Source organism: Lepidochelys kempii, chromosome 17 (genome assembly GCF_965140265.1).
Source record: "Lepidochelys kempii isolate rLepKem1 chromosome 17, rLepKem1.hap2, whole genome shotgun sequence".
NCBI lineage: Eukaryota > Metazoa > Chordata > Testudines > Cheloniidae > Lepidochelys > Lepidochelys kempii.
In genome coordinates, this window is record NC_133272.1 from 19,428,625 (window position 1) to 19,450,419 (window position 21,795).

At 56.0% G+C, this 21,795-nt stretch overlaps 1 protein-coding gene across 1 annotated transcript; it reads left to right on the plus strand.

Annotated features, from left to right (window-relative positions):
• Positions 1-4,074: 4,074 nt before the first annotated feature.
• Positions 4,075-21,113, plus strand: SSC4D (scavenger receptor cysteine rich family member with 4 domains). The gene is made up of 11 exons (XM_073316018.1): positions 4,075-4,117; positions 5,766-5,798; positions 6,687-6,722; positions 7,543-7,848; positions 10,142-10,213; positions 10,796-11,110; positions 17,113-17,193; positions 18,038-18,112; positions 18,551-18,862; positions 19,706-19,783; positions 20,797-21,113. Exons 1-11 carry the CDS (start codon positions 4,075-4,077, stop codon positions 21,111-21,113), a joined length of 1,668 nt encoding a protein of 555 aa, XP_073172119.1.
• The last annotated feature ends 682 nt before the right edge of the window (positions 21,114-21,795 follow it).

The following is a 21,795-nucleotide window of genomic DNA, read 5'->3' on the forward strand; positions in this document are numbered from 1 at the left end:
TCTAAGGGGCCACAAGTCCTCCTTTTCTTTTTGCGAATACAGACTAACACGGCAGCTACTCTGAAACCTGTAAATGGATTGTGGCCCGTGCGAAACAATTCAGTGCTCAGATTTTGTGAGAGAAGTACGCAGCGCCATTCCGTGCCGCTCACCTGTAGGGCACTTGCAAGGGAGAGGCCGCGGGCGGTGGTCTCTGGCAAGCGCTGAGGGGCCCAAGAACTCTGTGCTGCGTCAGGCTGTCCCCCGAGTTCAGGGCGCGCTTAGGGTGGGGGTTCTGGGCCAGACACTTTAAAGAGAGAGGGCCAAGCCATGACACTCAAGTCTGGACCTGGAGCCGAGCGGCCCCCAAGGTTGCGGGCGATCCGATCCCGTGTCCCAGTTTGGGTCCCTCTCTTTGGTTTGCACTCAGCAGCCCGTGCTGGGGACGGCAGGGAGGCCAGTGGGAAGCCGCCTCCCTTGGCGTATCCGCTCAGAGCTGGTTCTGGGGACCCAGTGTCCATCCCAAGTAACAGGCTGGGGTTTGAGTAGCTCCATGGAGTGGGGAGCCCGGGGAGGGCCCCCTGCCCCCCTGGCTGTGGAGCCACTAAGGGCAGATGCAGCCCAATGGGGAGGTGCCAGCCTTACCCGCTTCTCACAGCCAGAGCAGAGACCGCTCCAGCCACGCCCTCTCTCCTCTGCAGGTGTCTGGGAGGGGACGGTGTAGGGCCACCCACGCCACCCTCCTGGCACATGGCGCACCCCCTAGGCTGGGGGAGTTCCCAGCCGGGAGGAGCCTCATGCGGTCCAGCCCCTTCCTGCGGCCAGAGAGGCCCTGGTGCGGTTCAGAATTGGGCCCAGCCTGCCTTTTGGGGGTGCAAAAGGTTCCCCAAGGTGCAAAGCAGAAGGAAGACCAGGCCTGGCATCGCAGCCACTGACTGTCCGAGCCACTGGGTGTCACCATTGCACTGTATATCTCGGGGATCTGTGCTCCCTGGGGGTGAGGTGTCCAGCGACAGGGCGTAGAGAGCTCCATGCCCTTGGCCTGCCCCACCCCTGGCCTCTTGTGGGGGCGTTGCACCACCATGCTGAGCGGTCGCTTTCTCACCCGCGTTGGGCACAGGCGGGAGGCCCAGGAGAATCGGGTGTCCGTCTGGCTAAGCGCACGGAGACGTGGCCGAGGAGAGACTGGTTGGGGGGGTTAAAACCCCTGGCAGCCTGGAGCGGGGTCTCCTGGGGAGCCCTTGCTAACGTCCAGCTGGCTGAGGTCTGAGGGAGTTTTCCTGCCTTTCTGTGTGGCCGGCTATCCCTGGTTAGATTAGGGTGACCAGATGTCTCCATTTTAAAGGAATGGTCCCGATATTTAAGGCTTTGTTTTATATAGGGGCCTATTGTCCCCCACCCCGTCCCGATTTTTCACACTTGCTAGGGCTGTCGAAGATGGCTTAGAACTGGGGCTCAGACACTTAGGCCAGGTCTACACTACAGACCTGCGTCGCTCAGGGGTGTGAAAAATCCCCGAGCGACGTCGTTGTACCGACCGTAACCTCCCGTGTGGACAGCGCTAAGTCGATGGGGGCGCTTCTCCCACTGGCCTCGCTACCGCCTCTCGGGGAGGTGGATTAACTGCGTCGGCGGGAGAGCGCTCTCCCGTCGGTGTAGGAGCGTCTTCACTGAAGGGCTACACGGGCACAGCTGCTCCCGTGCAGCATTTTAAGTGCCGACCTGCCCGGACGTAGTGCGATCCCTTTGCCAGGAGTTGGGGCTTTAAGGGAAGCGCCAGGTTTTGCACGACTCAGACTGGGATGGCAGTAACTGGTGACGCGGCACAAGCCTGGCAAGCGGTGAGCCCGCTTCTGAGCTCGTGTCATTTGTCATTGCTGCCCTGCCTTTGAGAGAACAGCCCCGACTGGCACCAGCTGAGGAGCTAGCCCTGCGTGTGGAGCCGGAAGATGGGACAGGCGTTCCAAGCAAATGCACTTCCCATGTGTTGTTTGCCAGCTCGTGCTGCCTGGTTCATAGGATCACAGGCTTGGAAGGGACCCCAGGAGGTCATCTAGTCCAACCCCCTGCTCAAAGCAGGACCAACCCCACTAAATCACCGAAAAGCTAGGAAAAGCCTTCTGTTTAATTAGGAAAACCAATGAGCTGCCCCTCCCTTCTGCAGCACCTGCTCTTTCTGATCCACAGGGATCCAACTACACAGCCTATGGGGATAAACACAAGCTGAGAAGGGAGGCACTTTGGTTCCAGTTTCCCAGAAAGGATCAGTTACTGGAATGGGATTCTTGCCTGTGATTTCCCCACTCGCTTCTCCCCTCTGTCTCCAGCTACACCTAGTGTAAATGGTTTTTTGGTTTTTTTTTAAATGTGCATCTTCTCCTCTCCGGCACTCAGCCAGACGGTCTCTGCTGAGGAGCTGCGGCAGATAGGAGAGCAGATCTCCAATGTGACCAGCCCCCTCTGCCAGATACTCTGTTTGGTTCCTTTTTCAGCAGATGCTGTAGCCCGAGTCCTTGTGCAGTCATTTGCACCAGTGCAACGTAACGTGCAGCTAGATCAGTGGGAGCATTTTACATCACTTTGCTGGTGTAAATGCCTGGACACGGCAGAATCTGGCCATGTGTTGGTAACTTGTGGCCAGTCCTGCTCTTGAGCGTTCCTGCTTAAGGGGACCGGCATCCCCTGGGTGGCTGCACTGGGCTGTTGCCCGGTACTGATCATGGGCCCGATTCCCTTTGTCCTGCACCTCGTGTGCTCATTGATGCCAGCACAAAGGGGCTGTAGAGAGCTAGCGGCTCAGCACGGTGACCATTCACGCTGGCGTGAGTGAGGACACCGGCTATAGGAGGGCCATGGGGAATCAAGCCCCCTGGGGGTGGAGGAAAGTTCAGCGTTCCCCAGCTATGAAGGCCTGCTGCATTCATCGCTCCGGCGGCTTCCCATTCGAGCGGCATTGTTACCGCTGTCAGGCTGGATGCCTGTGCGTGGTAAAGCCCGCGCTGGCCCAGCCGTGACACAGCCTGAGCGCCCCAGGGCATCTGCTCTATGGTTACTCAGGCCTTTCTCAGCCACCCTTCTAGAGTTGTGTGTATAACTGCACCTGCCGCATAAGCGATCGTTGCCTCCGTCTGTCACTGCAGCTGGACGGCCAGGTTAGCTTCCACTCCTCACCCATTCAGATGGGGATAGCTCGGACGAGCCTTGATTGGCACTTTCCCAGGCGGTTGCTCCGAGGCGGAGCTAGGAGGCAGCAGAGTACATGCTCCCCTCCTCAGTAGCTGGGCACACAGCTGTTCTTCCCAGCGTTGATCAAACCGTCTGGAGCTCCTGTTCGGCTGGTAAAGGCGAACCACAGCAGCTCCTCCGTGCCAGCGGGGGGGTGGGGGCTCTTCTGCGACCCAGTGCGCGTCGCTAGCAGGTGTTAGGACAGGAGCTGGGGGAATAACTGATTTTGTGATTCGCTGGCCCGTCTGGAGAAAAATGATCTCAGGGGGGCTTGACAATAAACTTTTTTGAAATTTTCAGCAAACTGAAAAGTGTGTGTGTGTGTGAATAGTTTGCGGTCAAATTACACTGAACTGTTTTAATGTTCAGCTTTTTTTTTTTTTTTTTTTGCATTTTTTAATAAAATTGAAGGAAAGAGGGCAGGAAAAAGTGCTTTTGAATCACAATGTGGTTCTTCAAAAATGTCGGAAGAGGGAGTCTTTTTTGGTTTGTTTTCCCTGAGCTGAGCAACTCAGCCAAACCAAGGCGAATTTGCCAAACGTTTTGGAGTCACTGAATCTGCATTTTTATTTATTTATTTTTTTCCCTGGGGAAAAAAAGACCGATGATAAATTTCATGGAGCTGCTGCAGCAAAAACATACCCGCAGCAGCCAGTCTCGGAGCCTGGGTCTACAGACTTGGGCTCGCACAGCTCACGCTATGGTGCTAGAAACAGCTGTGTAGTTGTTCCTATTCAGACTGGAGCTCGGGATATGATACCCGGGGGGTTGGGTCCCAGATCCCCAGCTCCAGCCTGAGCAGGGAGGTCTACACGGCAATTTTGAGCGCAGTATCCATGACCTGACTGTGGCCAGGCAGAGGGATGGATTATGGCACACCAGGAGTGGATGCGAGTTCAGGAGCTGCTCTACGGTAGGTATACTCAGGTTCGGTACGTACCAGGAGAGGAGATAGTCTATGATTCCTTGGGCTATCAGGGTTGGAAGGGACCTCAGGAGGTCATCTAGTCCAACCCCCTGCTCAAAGCAGGACCAATCCCCAACTAAATCATCCCAGCCATGGTTTGCATGGTTTCTGTGCTCTGTTCATAATTCCATTGTGGTTCCTCCCACCTCAGCTAGCTAACCCACATTTTAGAGCTGTGTGAAAGGGTCATGGACTTTACACCAAGTCTTAATCACATTTAGATATGTACCCCTTTCTAGTCACTTTTTTGTGCACATTCAGGAACAGAAAATATCACAGTTTCTTTTCTACTTTATACAGGTTCTTCTATCACGCTCATCACTGTAGTCTCTGAGTGCCAGTTACAGATTTGCTCTCATATCAATCACAATGTACCAAATAATGAAACCAAACTTCTCTCCCATGCCAATATTACAGCACATTTGTCCTTACCGAGCATTTTCCACTCTTTGGATCCCGCAAAGATCTAAGCCATCTTCAGTAAAGTCAAGATGCTGTGGGGAAGTGATGCTGGTGAATCAGTAGGAAGCACCCCTCCTATTGAATGAACACCTGGCCCCACCAAAATCCTTTCTCGTTGACTACATGTCCCCCTCCGCGTCGGGGCTGGACTGATACCCCGGTGGTGGTGATAGAGGGTCTCTCTTTCAGATGAGATGAGAAGCTGGTGCTTGTGCTCACCAAGGAGCAACTGCCACTTTCCACCCGAGTCGGCGCTTAACCCAAGTGCCAAATTCCAGGGATTCCTCCCAACTCCTCAGTGCTTTCCAGGGGATAACTTCTCTCCTGTTCTGTTGTGGTTTAGAGGCTGCCACCTTCTGCCCCAGAGGTAGCTGCCTCTCAGCTGTGGGCGAAGTGCTCTGTGCATATAGACAGACAGAGAGCTTGTAAAGACTGTTGACTTCGTTGTGCTTTTTAAAAATGGTACCAAGTAAATAATAATACTTAGCTTTTTACAGCACTTTTCATCAGTAGATCTTAAAGCTCTTTACCAAGGAGTTCAGGATCATCGTCTCCCTTGTAGAAATGGGAAACTGAGGCACAGTGACTTGGCCAAGGTCACCCAACAGGCGAGAGGCGGGAATAGAACCCAGGTCTCCTGTATCTCAGGCCTTTGGCCACTCGGCCCCATGGCTGTCCCCCTTCATTTTTATAAAACAGGCTGTTAGTAGTGTGACCATGTTGGGGAAAAAAGCGTGACAGCTATAAAAGGGTCTTTCTGTCTGAAAGCTGGTAACTCTCAAGTGTGAGCCAGAAGAACAGTTTTGTTTCATTTAACCTGCTAATGATAGTCCTTGGCACTTCTCCATCGCCTTTTGTCTAAAGATCTCCCTACACCAACATTAGGAAACTGACTCCCAGCACCCCTGGACGGCATTGTATCCTAGTGGTTAAAGCACATGGCTAGGAATCAGGAGAGCTGTGTTCTATCTCTGAGACGCTGACTCGCAGCATGGCAGTGGGCAACTCACAGCCCTTGCTCTGTGCCTCAGTTTCCCCATTGCTAAAATAGTGAAGATAACAAAGATCTGTCTTTTTGTGGGAGTTTTTCTTTTTAAACCAACTGCTTTCTCTCCCCTTTCCCCTCTCCCAGACCTCAGATCTGTGTGGAAAAGGGAAGAGACAGGTAAGCGGAAACTTCATGTGCTCAGATGTTTGGAGACTTAACTCCTCTCAGTTGTCTTAGGCAGGAGCGGTCAAAGCACAGATCATGGAGTTCAGTATTGCAGCAGTCTGTGACCAGCCTCGCTAGGGGGAGAAATTCACCCCTACACGCACAGGCCTAGCTCAATGCCTTTGCATCAGTCCTTCGGACCCGCTATTTTTAGGGCTTGAGTGATGCACAGGGGTTTGTGCCGGGTCTCTGCGTGGGGGTGAATTTCATCCTGCTCTGAATAATCAAGCAAGCTCCAGTGGCTGGGATAACCCCTTGGCCCTGACAATTTCACCAACTGCTAGTTGCTTGCTCAGTTCCCCCAACTGCTTCCTCGTTCCACGGACCTCCAGGGTCCAGATGCCACCAAAGCAAAGATGGTTCTGCGAATGCAGTCGAATTTGCTAGCGCAAAGAGAGCTGCATGGAACAACAAAACAAAACTCCCCTTAGGTAGAAGCCTCTGAGAAGTCATGTGGACTTGAGTGTGATGAGTGAACTGTGGCCAGTAAGCTAACAAGGACTCCAGAACTGTTTCCCCTTTAATCTGTGACAAACCACAGACCTCAACAGCGGTAACAAAGATCCCGAGGGGCAAATTCTGTCCTCAGTAACTCGTTTGCACCCCCGTTACTGTGCATGGAAGGGAACACCCTATAAACTGAGAAGAGTGAAAGGCCCTGCTGGGACTGGGATGTGTGTTATACCTGATGCTTAATGTACTAAGTCATCCCTCTTAGCACTCATGCTGCTTGGTAAGATGATATGGGTCAGTTCTGATATCCCTTATCCAGTAACCCTTTCCTATCTGTGTTCTCCTGGCACACCAACGATGCTTGATCCTTTTCCTTCTCCATTTCAGGCAACGCCTCTGATTCTGCTCCATTGTCATTCCCAGGTGAGATCTTATTAGAACTGCTTTTGGACGAAGAGTTTTGGACCCGAAAAATGGGGAATATATTGGCGGTGGGGCGGGGGAATGGTGATGAGATTTTGAGTTTTTGCTTTGAAAAAACCAAATGGGTTTAAAAGGAAAATTTGGACGAAACTTTTTGTGGAGGCAAAATAACTTTTTCCTGACCGGCTCTACTTATTACTGGAAGCAATAGGGGAATTTTGCAGCTCCCTGGCCTTGTTCTGTGCCATCTCTGATGGGCAGTGCCATAGAAGTGGGTGTCCACGGCTCTAGTGAGTGACTGACTTATTCGGCAAGGCATTTATACAGACGCGTGTTCTATTTCTAATTATTTGAGAGATCATTTATGTGTGGCTGATTTCAGTCTAGGAATTATCCATGGATTGGTTTGCTGTGAGTATTAGCAATTTGTTACCTGCTCCAGGTGACAGGTCACCCACGTCACATGATACTGTTTCTCTTCTCTCATTGGACGATTCCCTAACCCAGCAAGAGCTTTCAAGATGGCCGAGTGAATGTGTCTGGTGCAGAGATGTATTCCTGACCCTTTGCTTCCCACAAACAAATAGAAACCCACTCACCAGAATCAAAGCAAATGCCAGCAAGACAGCAGCCTACTACTGGTATCAACTAATGGAGCTACTCCTTTTGCTTAAGTGGTAGCAGTCTGGGATTTGGTGCAGAAGGTCATAGGTTCAAACCCTGCTGATGACCCCTGGTGAGGGTCGTGGTGCATTCATTACCTAATTAGGGCTAGCCCGTTGCCTGGTTACTCATCTCACTGTGACCTTCCTCCTCGCAGAGGTGCGGCTGGTCAATGGGCGCAACCAGTGCCAGGGGCGCGTGGAGATCCTCTACAACGGCTCGTGGGGCACGGTGTGTGACGACGACTGGGACCTCGTGGACGCCAACGTGGTGTGCCACCAGCTGGGCTGCGGCCATGCCCTCGCCATGCCAGCCACCCTGACCTTTGGCCACGGGAGGGGGCCCATCTTCCTGGACAACGTGGACTGCCAAGGCGGGGAGGTGGCCCTGAGCGAGTGTGGGAGCCGCGGCTGGGGAATCCACAACTGTTACCACTATGAGGATGTGGCTGTCACGTGTAACGGTAAAAAGGTTTGGTTCCATCCTACGGCGGGGGCGGGGGCAGCGATGGGGTTACGCGACTGATGCCTCACCACAGAAGATCCGGACTGGAAGGGACCTCAGGAGGTCACCGAGTCCCACCCCCTGCTCAAAGCAGGACCAGTCCCCAACTAAATCATCCCAGCCAGGGCTTTGTCAGGCCGGGCCTTAAAAACCTCTAAGGAAGGAGATTCCAGACCCACCAGGCAGGGCCCAGCAGCCCCCTTGTCTCATGTCCCTCTTGTGATGGACTAATGGGACTTCTGGTCGGAAGTCACCGTGGCTTCCTCGCCAGGGCCCCCGTGCCCAGCGCTGGGCTCTCGGAGGAGACGGTGCTGCAGGGCTGGGCTGCTGGGGCTCAGAGTCTGGGCCCATCACTAGGGATGGGCCAGCTGCTTGCACCCGCATCTACCAACCACCTGAGCTAGGGACCGGAACTGAGCAGCACCAGGGCCTGGCTTTCCCTTTCTGCCCTACCCTTTGCTCTCACTCTGTCCTGGCCCATGGCTCCCCATTCCCATCTGCCATCTCTGTGACCCCCCCTTAGGGTAGGTCTGTACTGCAGTCAGAGGCAACTGCGGAGCGTGGAGATGTACCTGCACTCGTTTGGATCTAGCTGGCTGCAGGAACCATAGCAGTGTCAGCCGCCCCTTCGAGGACGCACCCTGGGTCTCGGGCAGCCTTGTCCGTCTGTGCTGGAGCAGCTTCGCGGCGAGCGTTAGTGGCTCGAGCTAGATCAAAGCTAGCTCCGCACTGTCTGCGCTGTTCTCGGTGGTAGCAGAGGACAGAACAAGGAGTGATGGTTTCAAGTTGCAGTGGGGGAGGTTTAGGTTGGATATTAGGAAACACTTTTTCACTAGGAGGGTGGTGAAGCACTGGAATGCATTACCTAGGGAGGGGGTGGAATCTCCTTCCTTTGAGGTTTTTAAGGTCAGGCTTGACAAAGCCCTGGCTGGGATGATTTAGTCGGGGATTGGTCCTGCTTTGAGCAGGGGGTTGGACTAGATGACCTCCTGAGGTCCCTTCCAACCCTGATATTCTCTGATCCTATGATACACTGCAGTCGGGACAGTGCGTGTAGATCTACCCAAGCTAGCTCTGACTGAAAGGATCACAGACCCAGTAAGGTCTAGTTTTTCTCTGCGGGGCCTGGTTTTTTATTCCCAATCACTCACAGAACAGGGGCTCCCCTCTCAGACCTAGTCAGGGTGATGGGGGCAGATGCCTGGAGCTGGGCCAGATTTGCAGACAGATGCCGGCCTAGGCCTAGCAGAAAGACAGTGGATTTGTGGCTAATCCACTCCTAAGAGGCTGGGGATCAACAGGAAGGAGCCAGGGACTGATTGATTAGGGAAGGTGTCCAGCCTTGACTGGAGAAAGGGGGCTGACCTGGAGGGGAAGGGGTGATGAGTCTCAGGATGCAGCTGTGAAGGGGAGTGGGAGGAGCTGGTCCGGGAAGCGAGCTCAGGCAGGCTTTTGGGGAGGAGATCTCTGGAGGAGGTTCTGGCGGTTTGATCCTGCTGCTGAGTCTCCAGGCTAAAACTGCTCTGCTCAGGCCGTTGGAGGTTTGTCCATCGCTGTTCATAGCCGGGATGCTGACGAGAGGGAGGCAGAGGCCTGGCGCCGTGTGAAAGAATTCCCGGGGTGCGCTGGGAGGGGGGTCCCAGTGGGCAGGGCCGGCTTTTGACCCAGAGCAATATGTTACCCTGCTGGCTGGTGAATGCAGTGATGGGGTGACGTTGCCCTGTCCGGAGCTCCTCCCTCGTGCCCAGACTGAGCTCAGAGACACAGATGTGAGTCTGCTAATAACGAGTAACCAGCCCTCCAGCTAGCCTGGCCTGCAAGGAAAAACTGACCCTTCCCTCTAGCACTCAGCATCCCACACGGGTCTGAACAGCACTTAGCCCCTCTGCATCGCTTTGCAAACAGGGACCAATCCCCAGCAGCAGGATTGAGTGTCATTGTCCTCAGTTTCCCTCGGGGCAATGCGAGGCAGAGAGGTGAGGTGACTCCCTCAAGAGTGATCTGGGTCAGAGCCAGGATTAGAATTTGGGTTCTTTGCTCAGCGTTGCCGGCTCTTGCAGGTTAATCGTGAGTCTCCTGATATTTGCCAGTTTTCTAGCCGGTGCGTCTGTGTGGGTGACCATCGCTACCCTCCCCTGGGCTCTGGATGCTGGGGCTGCGTATCCAGCGGGTGTATTTATTACAGGACGCGTGGGAAAGGAAAATTAGTAAAGCCACACTGACGCCCAGCCTGCCTCTGGCTCTCTTTTCAGAGCTCTCCCCAACCCAGGCAAGCAAAGGACCAGCGACCAGAACCACCGCAGCCATGCTGCCGAACGGGAAGAGTAAGCACGTCGGAGATTGGCTTCTCACTCATCAGATTCCCTCCCTGCCTCCTACTCACCCTTCGAAGCCCTTATTGGCTGGCGTCTTTCCGCCAGAGGCCAGGCCAGGCCACGCAAGCAGTGCATGCAGACTCTCCCCATACCTCACCCCCAGGCTTGGGCCAGCTCCCCCCCGGAGAGCAGAAGAGACGGATGAGACCAAGGCCAAGGATGACCCCAGTGGGTTATTGAGGTCCCTACATTGCAGCGGTGCTGCTCAGAGCAGTGGCTGTAGAGAGCAGGTCTCCCAGTTTGGGGACGGGACGTCCCAACTCCATGGGCTGCTTTTGCTGCCACATGCAAACTCATGTCTGGCTTGCTGCTCCCCTCCCCTGCACGGCCTGCTCCCGTCACGTGCAAACTCACGTCTGGCTTGCTGCTCCCCATCCCTGCACGGCCTGCTCCCGTCACGTGCAAACTCACGTCTGGCTTGCTGCTCCCCATCCCTGCACGGCCTGCTCCCGTCACTCCCGCGGGATCCCGCTCGGTGCTCTGCCCGCCCCGGGGAGAGCCCTGACGCTAACCCCGGCTGCCCTTGTGCAGGCGACGGCAGCATCCGGCTGGTGAGCGGCGCCGACCCCTGCCGGGGCCGGGTGGAGATATTCTACCGAGGGACCTGGGGCACGGTGTGCGACGACGACTGGGGCATGAGCGATGCCAGCGTGGTGTGCAGGCAGGTGGGCTGCGGCCGCGCAGTGGCGCACAAGAGCAATGCCTACTTCGGCTACGGCACGGGGCACATCCTGCTGGACAACGTGAACTGCGAGGGCAGCGAGCCCCGCCTCGCGGCCTGCTACAGCCTGGGCTGGGGGATCCACAACTGCGGGCACCACGAGGACGCGGGGGTCATCTGCACAGGTAAGGGAGCAAAGCCTCGTGGGAACGGCTGCCATCTTGGCTGACCCGCCGGGGATGGAACCGAGGCGCAAGCCGCGGCCCGTGTGGATTGGGTGCAGAGGGGGCCAGGCTGATTGGAGGATTACCGTCCTCCCCCATCCAGAGGTAGCTCAACACAAGCGTCTGAGCCATGGCAGTGCGAGCCCTGGGTAAGCCTTGACCGATGCGATGGCTGCCTCCTTGGCCAGCATCGAGTCCAGCCCTCCAGAGCAGAATGCCTGAGTCTCTACAGGTAGATCCAGGCCCATGGGGGGAAGCCGACATGGCTGCAGTAAATCGGATATGGAGAGGAGTGAGTAGCACACACCACGCCATGGGTTACATCCCCAGTCACTGCTGCTGCTCAGGGCTGTGCTAAACAATCCTACTCTGCTTCCCACAATCATGACGCATTGGAGCAAAATTTTGCCGGGACGTGTATTTTAACCGTGGCCTCCATTCGCACGGGCACGTGCATCAGCACCCCCAACGGTGTCTGTGCAAGCCGCTACTGGCGTGAAAACAAAAGCTGCCCCCTTCTCCACATTGCGCACACAGAGTTCTCTTTCCACAGCACCAGCTGCACCGGTCCCATTTGCAGGTGCAAAAAGGAGAGGGTGCGGATGAGATGGGTTGAACATTGATCCAGATCCAAACGTCCCCATAGATCAGGGATGCTGGTCCCCGGATGCTGGTTTGGAACCATTTTGCAGCGTGTGCAGAAAGCTAACGCATCCAGGCAGTGGCAGCCCGAGCCCAGGGCCCCCCTCGAACACCCTGCCAGCAGCCCCCTGTGGTCTGTCCTGAGGGAGCTCCAGCCTCTGCGTTGACTTCAGCCCTGCCCCTAGGATGAGAGGTTGCTGAAGTAGCGTGCCCAATCCCTCTGCTGCCGGCTCGCACCACGCACAGCTCTGTTGTGAGCGCTACGGGCAGTCCACGTTCAGTGATGCGGCATTGTGCCAGGGGGGCCCTCTGTTATTAGTCGTAGTCTCTCTGCAGCTCTCTTTCCGCTCGGACCCACAGCCTCGCTTGGTCTGTCCAATCTTGATCAGAGAAACATTTCAAAGCCCCAGAACCCAGCAGTGAATCCATGCCGACGTCTTCAAACTCAATGTTCCCGTCACGCCCCTTTCTCCCTTGTAGACTGGAGGCTCCTGGGGGAAGGGGCTGTCCACAGGTGCCCATATCTGCACTAAACGCAGAGACGTGGGATCTAAATCCGATGATGCCAATCCAGGGGGAGGAGCAGTTTTGTGGCAAGCCCGGGACTGCAGGAAGTCGAATAGCCTTGGGAGCTGGGCAGAGAGGTGGCAAATGGAGATGAATGGGAAGGGTGCAGGGCTAGCCCTGGGGAGGATAGTCCTGGCAGCGGAAGGACTATTAGGCTGAATGGAACAGAACTACAAGTGACTAATGGGGGGTAGGGAGTCGGGATCATAACGCCAGAGAAGTTGGAGTCTGGTGTTACTCCTGGAGGAATTCTGCATCACTGCGCGTGCACAGAATTCATGTCCCCGCAGATTTCTTTGCTTCCATGCAGAAAAATGACTCCTGACAGAGAAGCAAAGGGAAGCCGCAAGAGCGGTCACACACTCCTCCCCGGCAGCGCAATCAGGTTGGTTCGGGTGCCTGGAGCACCTGGTAGAGACATAAATCACCACCGAAGGGAGAGGGGGGCTCAGCAGTTGTGTGAGTGAGAGACACTCTCACTTGTTGTTGCAGCACGCTTGACGTGGAGGGGCAAGACTTCAGGGTGTTTCTGAGGAGGTAGGCATGGGGCAGGCTCTGTCCCCTCAGGCAGAGCAGAATGTAGCAGCCTGCCTGCTTAGTGAACTGTTCCCATTGTCTTTGTGAATTCTCCCAGGAGTATAAAACAGGTATAAAAGTTTTAAGGCTCCTTTACATTGCCAGAGGGGTGTAAAGGACAGTGTGGCCTTATAAATGCTTATGGTGCTTTAGTGATTAGAACTGGTCTACATTTTTGGACTGAAAAAATTTCCTATCACAATGTGCTCCATTAACTGTCTGCTACTGACCTTTCTGGAGATGGTCAGTAGCCAGTATAAATTGTGAGTTTGATTTCCCAGCCCTCACTTGCTCTTTAGTTGCATATGATGTAACCCTGAGCATATGGCTGCATATATTTGTTGACTAATAACTAGAAATAAACTGTCAAACCGAGCTATGTTATTATTAGGCAAGGGGGCTTGAGGATTTCCTCCAATGCTCCCCACTCCCTTTCTCCATCCATTGTACTGTAGTTTAAATAAATTACTGCAAGAATTGAAACCAGAGTGATTATACTGCATTATTTTGACAAATAAAATATGCAGAATTTTAAAATATTGTGCACAGAATATTTTATTTTTTGGCGCAGAATTCCCCCAGGAGTACTGGTGTGTAGCAGCCACCGGAAAGGAAATGAGATGTTGCCATAACATGACCCGGAGCCAGGGTGCTGATAACGCCCCCCTGTGCTGAGTCTAATGGCTCAGTCCCGAAACCAACCAGAGCTCTGCCACTGAAGGCAATGACAGCTGGCCAGTGAGGCTGCTTAGGGCTCCCATGGGCGGTTCTGATGACCAAGGATCAGGGACAAATGCAGAGAAGGGCGCAGGGGGTTGCAGGGCAGGAGGGTCCAACCAGGAGCAAACCTGCTCAGCCTTGCCGAAAATGGAGAGTTGAATGTATGCAGGGAAAAGGGGGGCAAATCTCTTGACAGTTGGACAGAGAGAAGGCTCAAGCCACAAAGCTCTGCAGGTGGGTTTGAACCCCAGACCACCCCAGGGAACCCAAATCACCCAGGCCCAACATTATTTTGACCCTCCTTAAAGGGAATGAAACGCAGATGGCTCTCCACAGTGAGCATGCCCTAAATGCACTGTTGGGACGGGCACGCCTGGAAGAGCTCCTTGTGGGCCTCCCCAAGGTGTCCCCTATTTAGCTAAGCCCAGATCTACACTACAGAGTTAGGTCCACACAAGGCAGATCTATGTCGGTGTCTACACTAAAATTTCACTCCTGCTGCTGTAACTCGCCCGCTACCCCAACTTAATAACTCCACCTCCCTGAGTGGTGTAGAGACAAGGTTGATGCAGTTGGTGCAAGCGCTCCTGGTGAGGCTGCGCACAACCAACACAAGGAGGAAAGTGTAGATGCACAAACGATGTAATTACTGCGGCGGCTGTATGGCAACGTAAGTTAGGTGACTTAATTTTGTAGTGTAAACGTGCCCTAAGTTACTTAAATGGCCCCCATTGCCCCAGGATCCGGTGGCCATATAATGTCTAATATACCCCAGAGCACCCTGGAGAGGCAGCGCAGGGCTGTTATCCCCATTACACAGATGGGAAACTAAGGCACAGAGAGGCTAAGTGACTTGCCCAAGGTCACACAGGGAGTCTGTGGCAGAGCAGGGACTTGAAAGTAGGGCTCACAAGGCCTAGGGGACTAGCCACTGGACCATCCTTCCTCATTACCTGCTAGGCTGAAACCCAGGAGATGGATAAAACACAATGGAGAGAGGCTGGGACTAGTCTGAGCAGCAATTTGCAAGGGAAAATGACTCTGGTTGCCTGCGATTTCCTGGCTCTGGTGGAAAGCAAGCTGCCTTGGTCAGGAAGTGGAGTGATTGGCTGTCAGCGGCTGGGCACTCAGCCATCCCCGGTCTCCCTTTCTCTTCCCCTCTTTCAATTATGTATCTCTGTTGATTACCATTTATAATGTTAATAATCCCCTTGAATTCCCTCATTATCGCAGCCAATGACTGGAGCTCTAAGTGCCGTCACTTTCGCTTCCCAGCGATTAACTAACAAAGAGGCTGATGCGCGCAAAATGAGCAATTTTCTCAGGCTGTTCCTTTCTTGCCTATCTAGCCATTGTCCTGGAAGCCGGGGAGATGGAAATGCTGGCCCGGAGAGCCTTGGTGGGACGGCTTGTACAGGGGTGGGGGCTGTTCTGAATGGGGGCAGCGGGTCCACAGAGTGGGTGAGGCCCAGCTGGGAAAACCAAACCTCTAGGGGAGATGCTAGTGATGGTTAGATTGGCGGCAAGGCAAGAGAGGGGGTCTTCGTCCTGGCCCGCTGGGTGGGGCGACACAGCTAGGCAGAATGGACTGGAGTGCTGTGGTGTGAGCGATGCACTGTACCTGGGCCTAGCCACCATCACTGCCAAGCTCGGTCAGGTGCTACAATATTAGAGATGCCAGGCATCTTTTTTTTGACCGGAACATCCAGTCAAAAAGGGACCCTGGCGGCTCCGGTCAGCACCGCTGGCTGGGTCTCAAAAAGACCAGTTGGCTGCAGCACCAGCGGGAAGCTGCCACCATGTCTCTGCAGCTCCTAAGCAGTGGGGCGGCCACGGGGACTCTGCGTGCTGCCCCCACCCCGAGCGCTGGCTCCGCAGCTTCCATTGACCGGGAACCGCAGCCAATGGGAGCTGCGGGGGTGGCATCTGCCGTCTGAGGCAGCGCGTGGAGCCACCTGGCCGCCCCTCCACCTAGGAGCTGGAGAGACATGCTGATAGCTTCCCGGGAGCTGCCTGAACTAAGCGCTGCCCGGAGCCCGCACCCCAAACCCCCTTACGCTCCCTAATCCTCTGCCCCAGCTCTGAGCCCTCTCCCACATTCTGATCCCCTTGGCCCCAGCCCAAAGCCTGCACTCTCAGCTGGAGCCCTCCTCCCCTTCCCCCGCACCTCAACTCCCTTCCCCCAGCCTGGAGCCCCCCCCTCCCCAACTGGGGATCTGGATAACGGGGCCTGACAGAATTCAACTTTTTCTTTTACAATATTGACTCATAATATTGATGTTTATTTTTACATTTGTATTTATGGAAATTTGCCCCAAACGATGGCTTTTAAGCATTTTTTTAAAAATTTGGATCCATCTGAATGCTCACGGTTGTGGGAAATTGCTGGGGTCGGCCAATAGGGGGGGCCGGATGATTGTTTAATGACAGAAGAGGTGGAGATTCCAAAGGTTAAAAGCTTTGTAACCGTTCGAACACAAATTGTCAATATCACAGGTCAAAATATACAAAGGAAATAGCCTTAAATCAAACTCTAGTAAGTCCTGAACTGGCATTTTTTGTACAGGTTGAATCTCTCTGGTCCGGCACCCTCGGGACCGGACCGGTGCCGAACCAGAGAATTTGCCGAACCACGGGAGGTCAGTGCAGAGTGTCAGCGGGCCTCCATAGGCGTGGGAAGTAGAGATGCAGGGAGTGCTGCAGCACCCCCAGGCTGTGCCCTCAGTGTGGCACCCCGCCTGGGGGCTTTGATGCCGGCCCCCGGTCCCAGCCGCCGGCCCCAGGTCCTCCCCCTCCCTCCCAGAGCTTGAACGGGCGAATCAGCTGTTTGCGTCACTCCGGAAGCGCTGGGAGGGAGGAGTCGGAGTCGGTAAACGCGGGGCCGCCAGTGCCGAGAGGCGCGGGGGGAGGGGGGCAGAGGGGGGAGCTTGGCGCCAGTGGATGCTCCGCACCCACTCATTCCCCACCCCGGGGTGCTCCAGCCCCAGAGCACCCACAGAGTCAGCGCCTATGCCGGACCACGGATCTTGCCGGACCAGGGAGTGCCGGATTAGAGAAGTTCAACCTGTACGTTCCCAGTCTGTAGGCTTTGATTATTATTGATGGAAATATTTGTGCAGCAGTGTGTGGGCATGTCCGGGGAAATGCAGGTTTATTGACGTTTACCGATAAAAATTAAATCCTTCCAATCCCTTGTATAACACACACTGATCCCAACCCGTGGGTTACCTAGGTGCATTTAGCAGGACACTACGCTCCGAACACATGTTCCCAAGGCACCGGCCAGTGTCTGACCTAGGAGCTGCTGAGAGCAGCTGGAGGAGTGTAGAACGATGGACGCATGTCTCCGTTCTCTGGATGGGCTCCCTTCTGGCTGCCCATCCTCTTGAAATGACTCAGTGCAAACAAAGCTACGGCCGCTGGTCATGTGGCCTCTGGCCCTACCTGTGTCTCCGCAGGGCTGCGGATTTCAACGGTGGCACCATTCACCACCTCGGCTGGCCGGGACTACGGAGAGTCATTCACCGACAGTGCCACAGGTAAGGCCAACGCTGCCCGTTCCCGCATCTGGAGGCTCTCTGGATGGATGATGCGTGAGGAGACCTACAGGTCCAAGGCTAGTGCATTGATCAGAGCAGCTACCCCATAACATTGTCCTGGGGAGGACACAGCTGGGATCCAAACCAGCTCGCTATCCTTCCTGGTCCAGACACCCGTACAGGGGAAGCAGGGCTCAGATCCCCTGTCCAGGGCTTTCTCCTCCCCTTCTCCTTTGGAGTCATCAGTAGAGACGCTGGGTGACCTAGAGACACGGCTGGGCTGCCAAGAATTCAGCCCAGTCTGGAGTATTGCTCAGGTCATGCTGGGCTTCACTCGATCCACAGCACTGGGTGGGATCCTTCCTGGGGCCCAGCATCAGGATCACAGGAGCTGCAAACAAACACCTCCAGATCCCTGAAAGCCTGCTAGTCGGGTGCTTGCTGCACAACATGCCATGATGTTGCTCTCCCCGGGGGCACTGTGCTCTGATTTTGTTGCTACAGGGGCATCCCGAGGTGGCTGTGTTGCCAGGGAATGAGGCGCTTGTGGGTGAAATTCACCAAGGTCCTGCTTCAACGCATAGGGTGATGCCTTGCAAAAAGAACTGCCCCCCATTGGGTCGAAAGGGGCCTGCTTCTCATGCTGGCCATCAGTCCAGCGGTGAATTTCACCCTTGTGCCTAGGAGTCCATCAGATCCTGTATCCTTTGGGCATGAGGTTCCATGGTGCATGCTGCTACCATTGGCGAGGGTGCTGCCCTTGTGCCCCGTCAACGGAGAACAGCCCGGGAGCAGGATTTCCCCTGAACTCCCACCCTCCTAATGCCGCTGCTTGTCCTTGCAGTCACGGATGCCAGAGATCAGCCCTCGCCGGAGACCGAAGTGATCACAGCGGCCCTTCTGGCCGTGGGCAAAAGAAGTAAGTGTGCGCGTTCCCCACAGGCGGGCGTTGGCTCCGGGCGGCCCAGGGTGCGTTCAGAGATTCCCCACAAAGCCAAGGCAGCCACACGGCACGCCTGCACTGGGCTGCCAAGGCTGGAATGAAAGCCCTGCGGTATTAACTCAGCCCCTGCCCAACCACAGGGAGCATGTTGGGCCAGTAGCCAGTAGAAACTACGAGTCCCAGCAATGCCATGCTCTATCTTGAGCCTAAACGGGAGCACGGTGTGCGGGGACCTGTCGTCTCCCTGGGCCCCACCTCGTATCAAAGATGAGGGCAGCTGCCGCAGAGCACTTTGAAGAGCCCCGGGCTGCACGGGGCACCTGACTGCATCCCTTCCCCACCGCCAGCATCAACCAGAATCTCTCAACTTTCTGGCCTTCCACGTCACCTTTGCTCTCCGGGTCTGGCCAACAGGTGCCAGCATTAGGCTGGCGAACGGGAACAGCAGCTGCCAGGGCCGGGTGGAGGTTCTGTACCGCGGCGCCTGGGGCACGGTGTGTGACGACGACTGGGATTTCACCAACGCCCAGGTGGTCTGCCGGCAGATGGGCTGCGGGGTGGCAGTTGCGGCCACCGTCCTGGGGTATTTTGGTTACGGCACTGGGCGGATCCTTCTGGACAATGTGGATTGCGCCGGCCGGGAGGCCGACCTGGCGAATTGCTTCCATCTGGGCTGGGGGCAGCACAACTGTGGGCACCATGAGGACGCCGGCGTCATCTGCAGAGGTGAGACACGCGTGCGTGCTCCACGCGGCACGCCTGCCCCGCCCCAAGCGGCACGCGTGGCTCCAAGCTCCATCCTGTGCACCTCCCTCCAAAGCTAGCCAGATCTGGGACCGCCCCTGGGGAGGGAAGCTGGGCCTAGGTCATGCCACGAGCTGCCGGCATCAGCATGCCTCGGGGCGGAATTAATGGGTCCCAGGGAGTGCCATCCGAGTTCCTGCAGCCTCCCTGGGTGGGCCGTCTGAACTGGGAACCTGGATTCCAGCCGCTCGAGCGGGAGATGGGCCACACAGGGATCATATTTAGTCTGGGGCTTGGGGTTTAGTTCAGGTTGAAACTGGAATTGGAATCAGATGCTCTTGGTGGGAATCACATGAGACCCTGGGGGAATTTCAGACACGACCAGAAAGGCCCCTCCTGCTTCTGGATTCCCCCAGAACTGAAACCTTAGAGCCAGGTTCAGATGCAGGGATTCGAATCCAAGCTCCCAGAACTTCAGAGGGTTCAGGTCTGAGGTGCTAGTTTTGGCCCTGTCCCTGGGTTTGAAGCCGGTCCCTGGAGTGACACCCACTGGGGAATGGGATGCTATTGTTACACGTGACCGATAGATAAGGCCTTCAGCCTCCCCTGTGAATTTCAGTGCCTGCTTTCGGGGGACGTTTGCCCTTCCTCTGCTTCCTAAACGCACCACACGTCAGCAATCTGCAGTGCGTCTCCTCTCCCCGCCTAGCTGTCTGGGTCTACCTAGCTCCAGCCCAGCCACTCATGCTCCATGACATCCACCCCTGAGCTGGAGACCAGAGATGGCTGATCATTGTTCTTTTCATCCATCCTTCGCTGGAGCAGGTGTGGACGAGTCTGAAGACCATTTCAGAGAAGATGCTTTTGCCACCACGACCTCAGCCACAACTCGTCCCAAGGACGGTAGGTACCCCATGGGGCCAGCAGTGCCCCCCCAAACCATCTTCAGGCAGCCATAGGTCTCCTTCCAGAGAAACCCCCTCGGGTTTGACAGAGAAGCCAGAAATGAAGGCAGATGAGGGTTGGTCTAGATAATGCCTGGTCCAGGTGGGGATTGGACTAGAAGACCTCTCAAGGTCCCTTCCAGTCCTATGAGTTTGAGTCTATGACACCGCCCGTGGCGTTGGCTGAAACGTTGATCAGAAATGATACCGCAGCACAGGGGTAGCAGGCAGTGTACGGTTGACTCCCTCCCACGGCATCTGTCATCGGTGGATCTCAAAGCACCTTTACTGTAGCCTCTGTCTATCCCAGTGACATAGATGGGGTTAAGCTGAGTGACACTGGGTAACGTGGCATGGGCCACGCAGCCAGGCCGAGCCGGGAAGAGAACGCAGGCTTTCTTGTTTCTCAGTCAGATGCTTTGGTCCATGCTGCTCTGGGGTCCTGCGGCCTGCTCCCCTTTTCTGGACCCCGTGCTCTCTCGTCTCCACTGAATTGCTAATACGGAGGCACTCGTGCTGCTTCCACCGCTGGCCCCTTGCTCCCAGGGCAAAGTGAGCCACAGGAGGGGGAGTCTGGATTCGCGGGACCCTGTGTTGGCTCCCTCATTGGCTCTCTCCTCTGAGCACCTGCCTGTACTGGGGCAGCAGCTGCCTGCGTCCCGGGGCGCAGTGGGGGACCGCCAACTGTTCGCAGGTTCTAGGCTGGAAGCTGCTTTGAGTGCCTAGTGCCGGTGGCTCGGCTGGGTGGATTCACTCCCCGTCTTCCCAGGGGAATCAAGGAAAACAATTCATTCCTATTCGCCCCATTAAGGAGCAGTCGTGCGTCCGTCCTGCCGGGATCGGAGGGCTGCTGAGCGTCCCCAGGAGGAAGGCGGAGGGCAGCCGGTTGACGGGCGGGGTGCAGGGTTCTGATGGGCAGGGCCTCCGGCTGCCCCGGCTCCCCTCACCCTGTGCGGTCCCACCCCCCCGCAGGATCCCTGCGCCTGGTGAACGGCAGCCACCGCTGCGAGGGCCGCCTGGAGCTGTTCTACGTGTCCCAGTGGGGGACTGTGTGCGACGACGCCTGGGACCTCCGGGACGTCGCGGTGGTGTGCCGGCAGCTGGGCTGCGGGGGCGCCCGGGCTGCCTGGGGGGAGGCGCGCTACGGCCCAGGCACCGGCTACATTTTCCTCGACAACCTCAAGTGCAAAGGTGACGAGCCCTCCCTGCTGCACTGCTCCCACATCCGCTGGAACGTGCATAACTGCGACCACTCGGAAGATGCTGGTGCCCTCTGCGGGCTGCTATGACCGGCTCTGTGCCCACGGCCGCCCAGAGACGCCCGGGTGAGTCCGGGGGGGGGCGGGTCGATCCCCTTGCGTGTCCCCTACCGTGCCCCATAGAAGCCCAGGGCAGTAATGTGTCTATAGTCAGGGCAGACCGGGCCTTTGCTGATTAAAGGACAGTGGCCCGTCGTAGGAGGTGAGGGCAACCCCGGAGCTCAGACACCCGTCCCAACGAGAACGAGCCCGACTCTCCTGGTAGCGGAGCAGGAGTGTCCCCCCGGGAGCTGTTCAAAGGCCAGCAGCTCTACATCAAGCCTAAAGCGAAAAGAGCCACCTGGTCGTGGTGCCCCCGGCCTGTCGCTAAAGCTGGCTCAGCTTACTGGAGTGAGGCGCCAGGGGAAAGCGGTTTGGTTAAGAGGAGTCAGGCCCCAGGATCTGCCCTGAGTTGTCCTTTGGCCGATCAGCCGGATGAAAAGCCCTGGCTGCCAGCTGACGTTGGCTGTTTCTCTTTCAGACTGACGCTGGCCCAAACTGCGGGGAATTCCAGATGCCAGCAGCACGTGGCGTGGTGCGGGCCGGCTTGCTGGTGCGCCCACGGCACCGATGTCTGTGGGAGATGAACCCCCACGTGGCCTGTACATCGCTGTATATAGCACGTCTGTAATGGGCACGGAAGCCCTATTCTCGCTGCCAGGCCCTTCCCCAC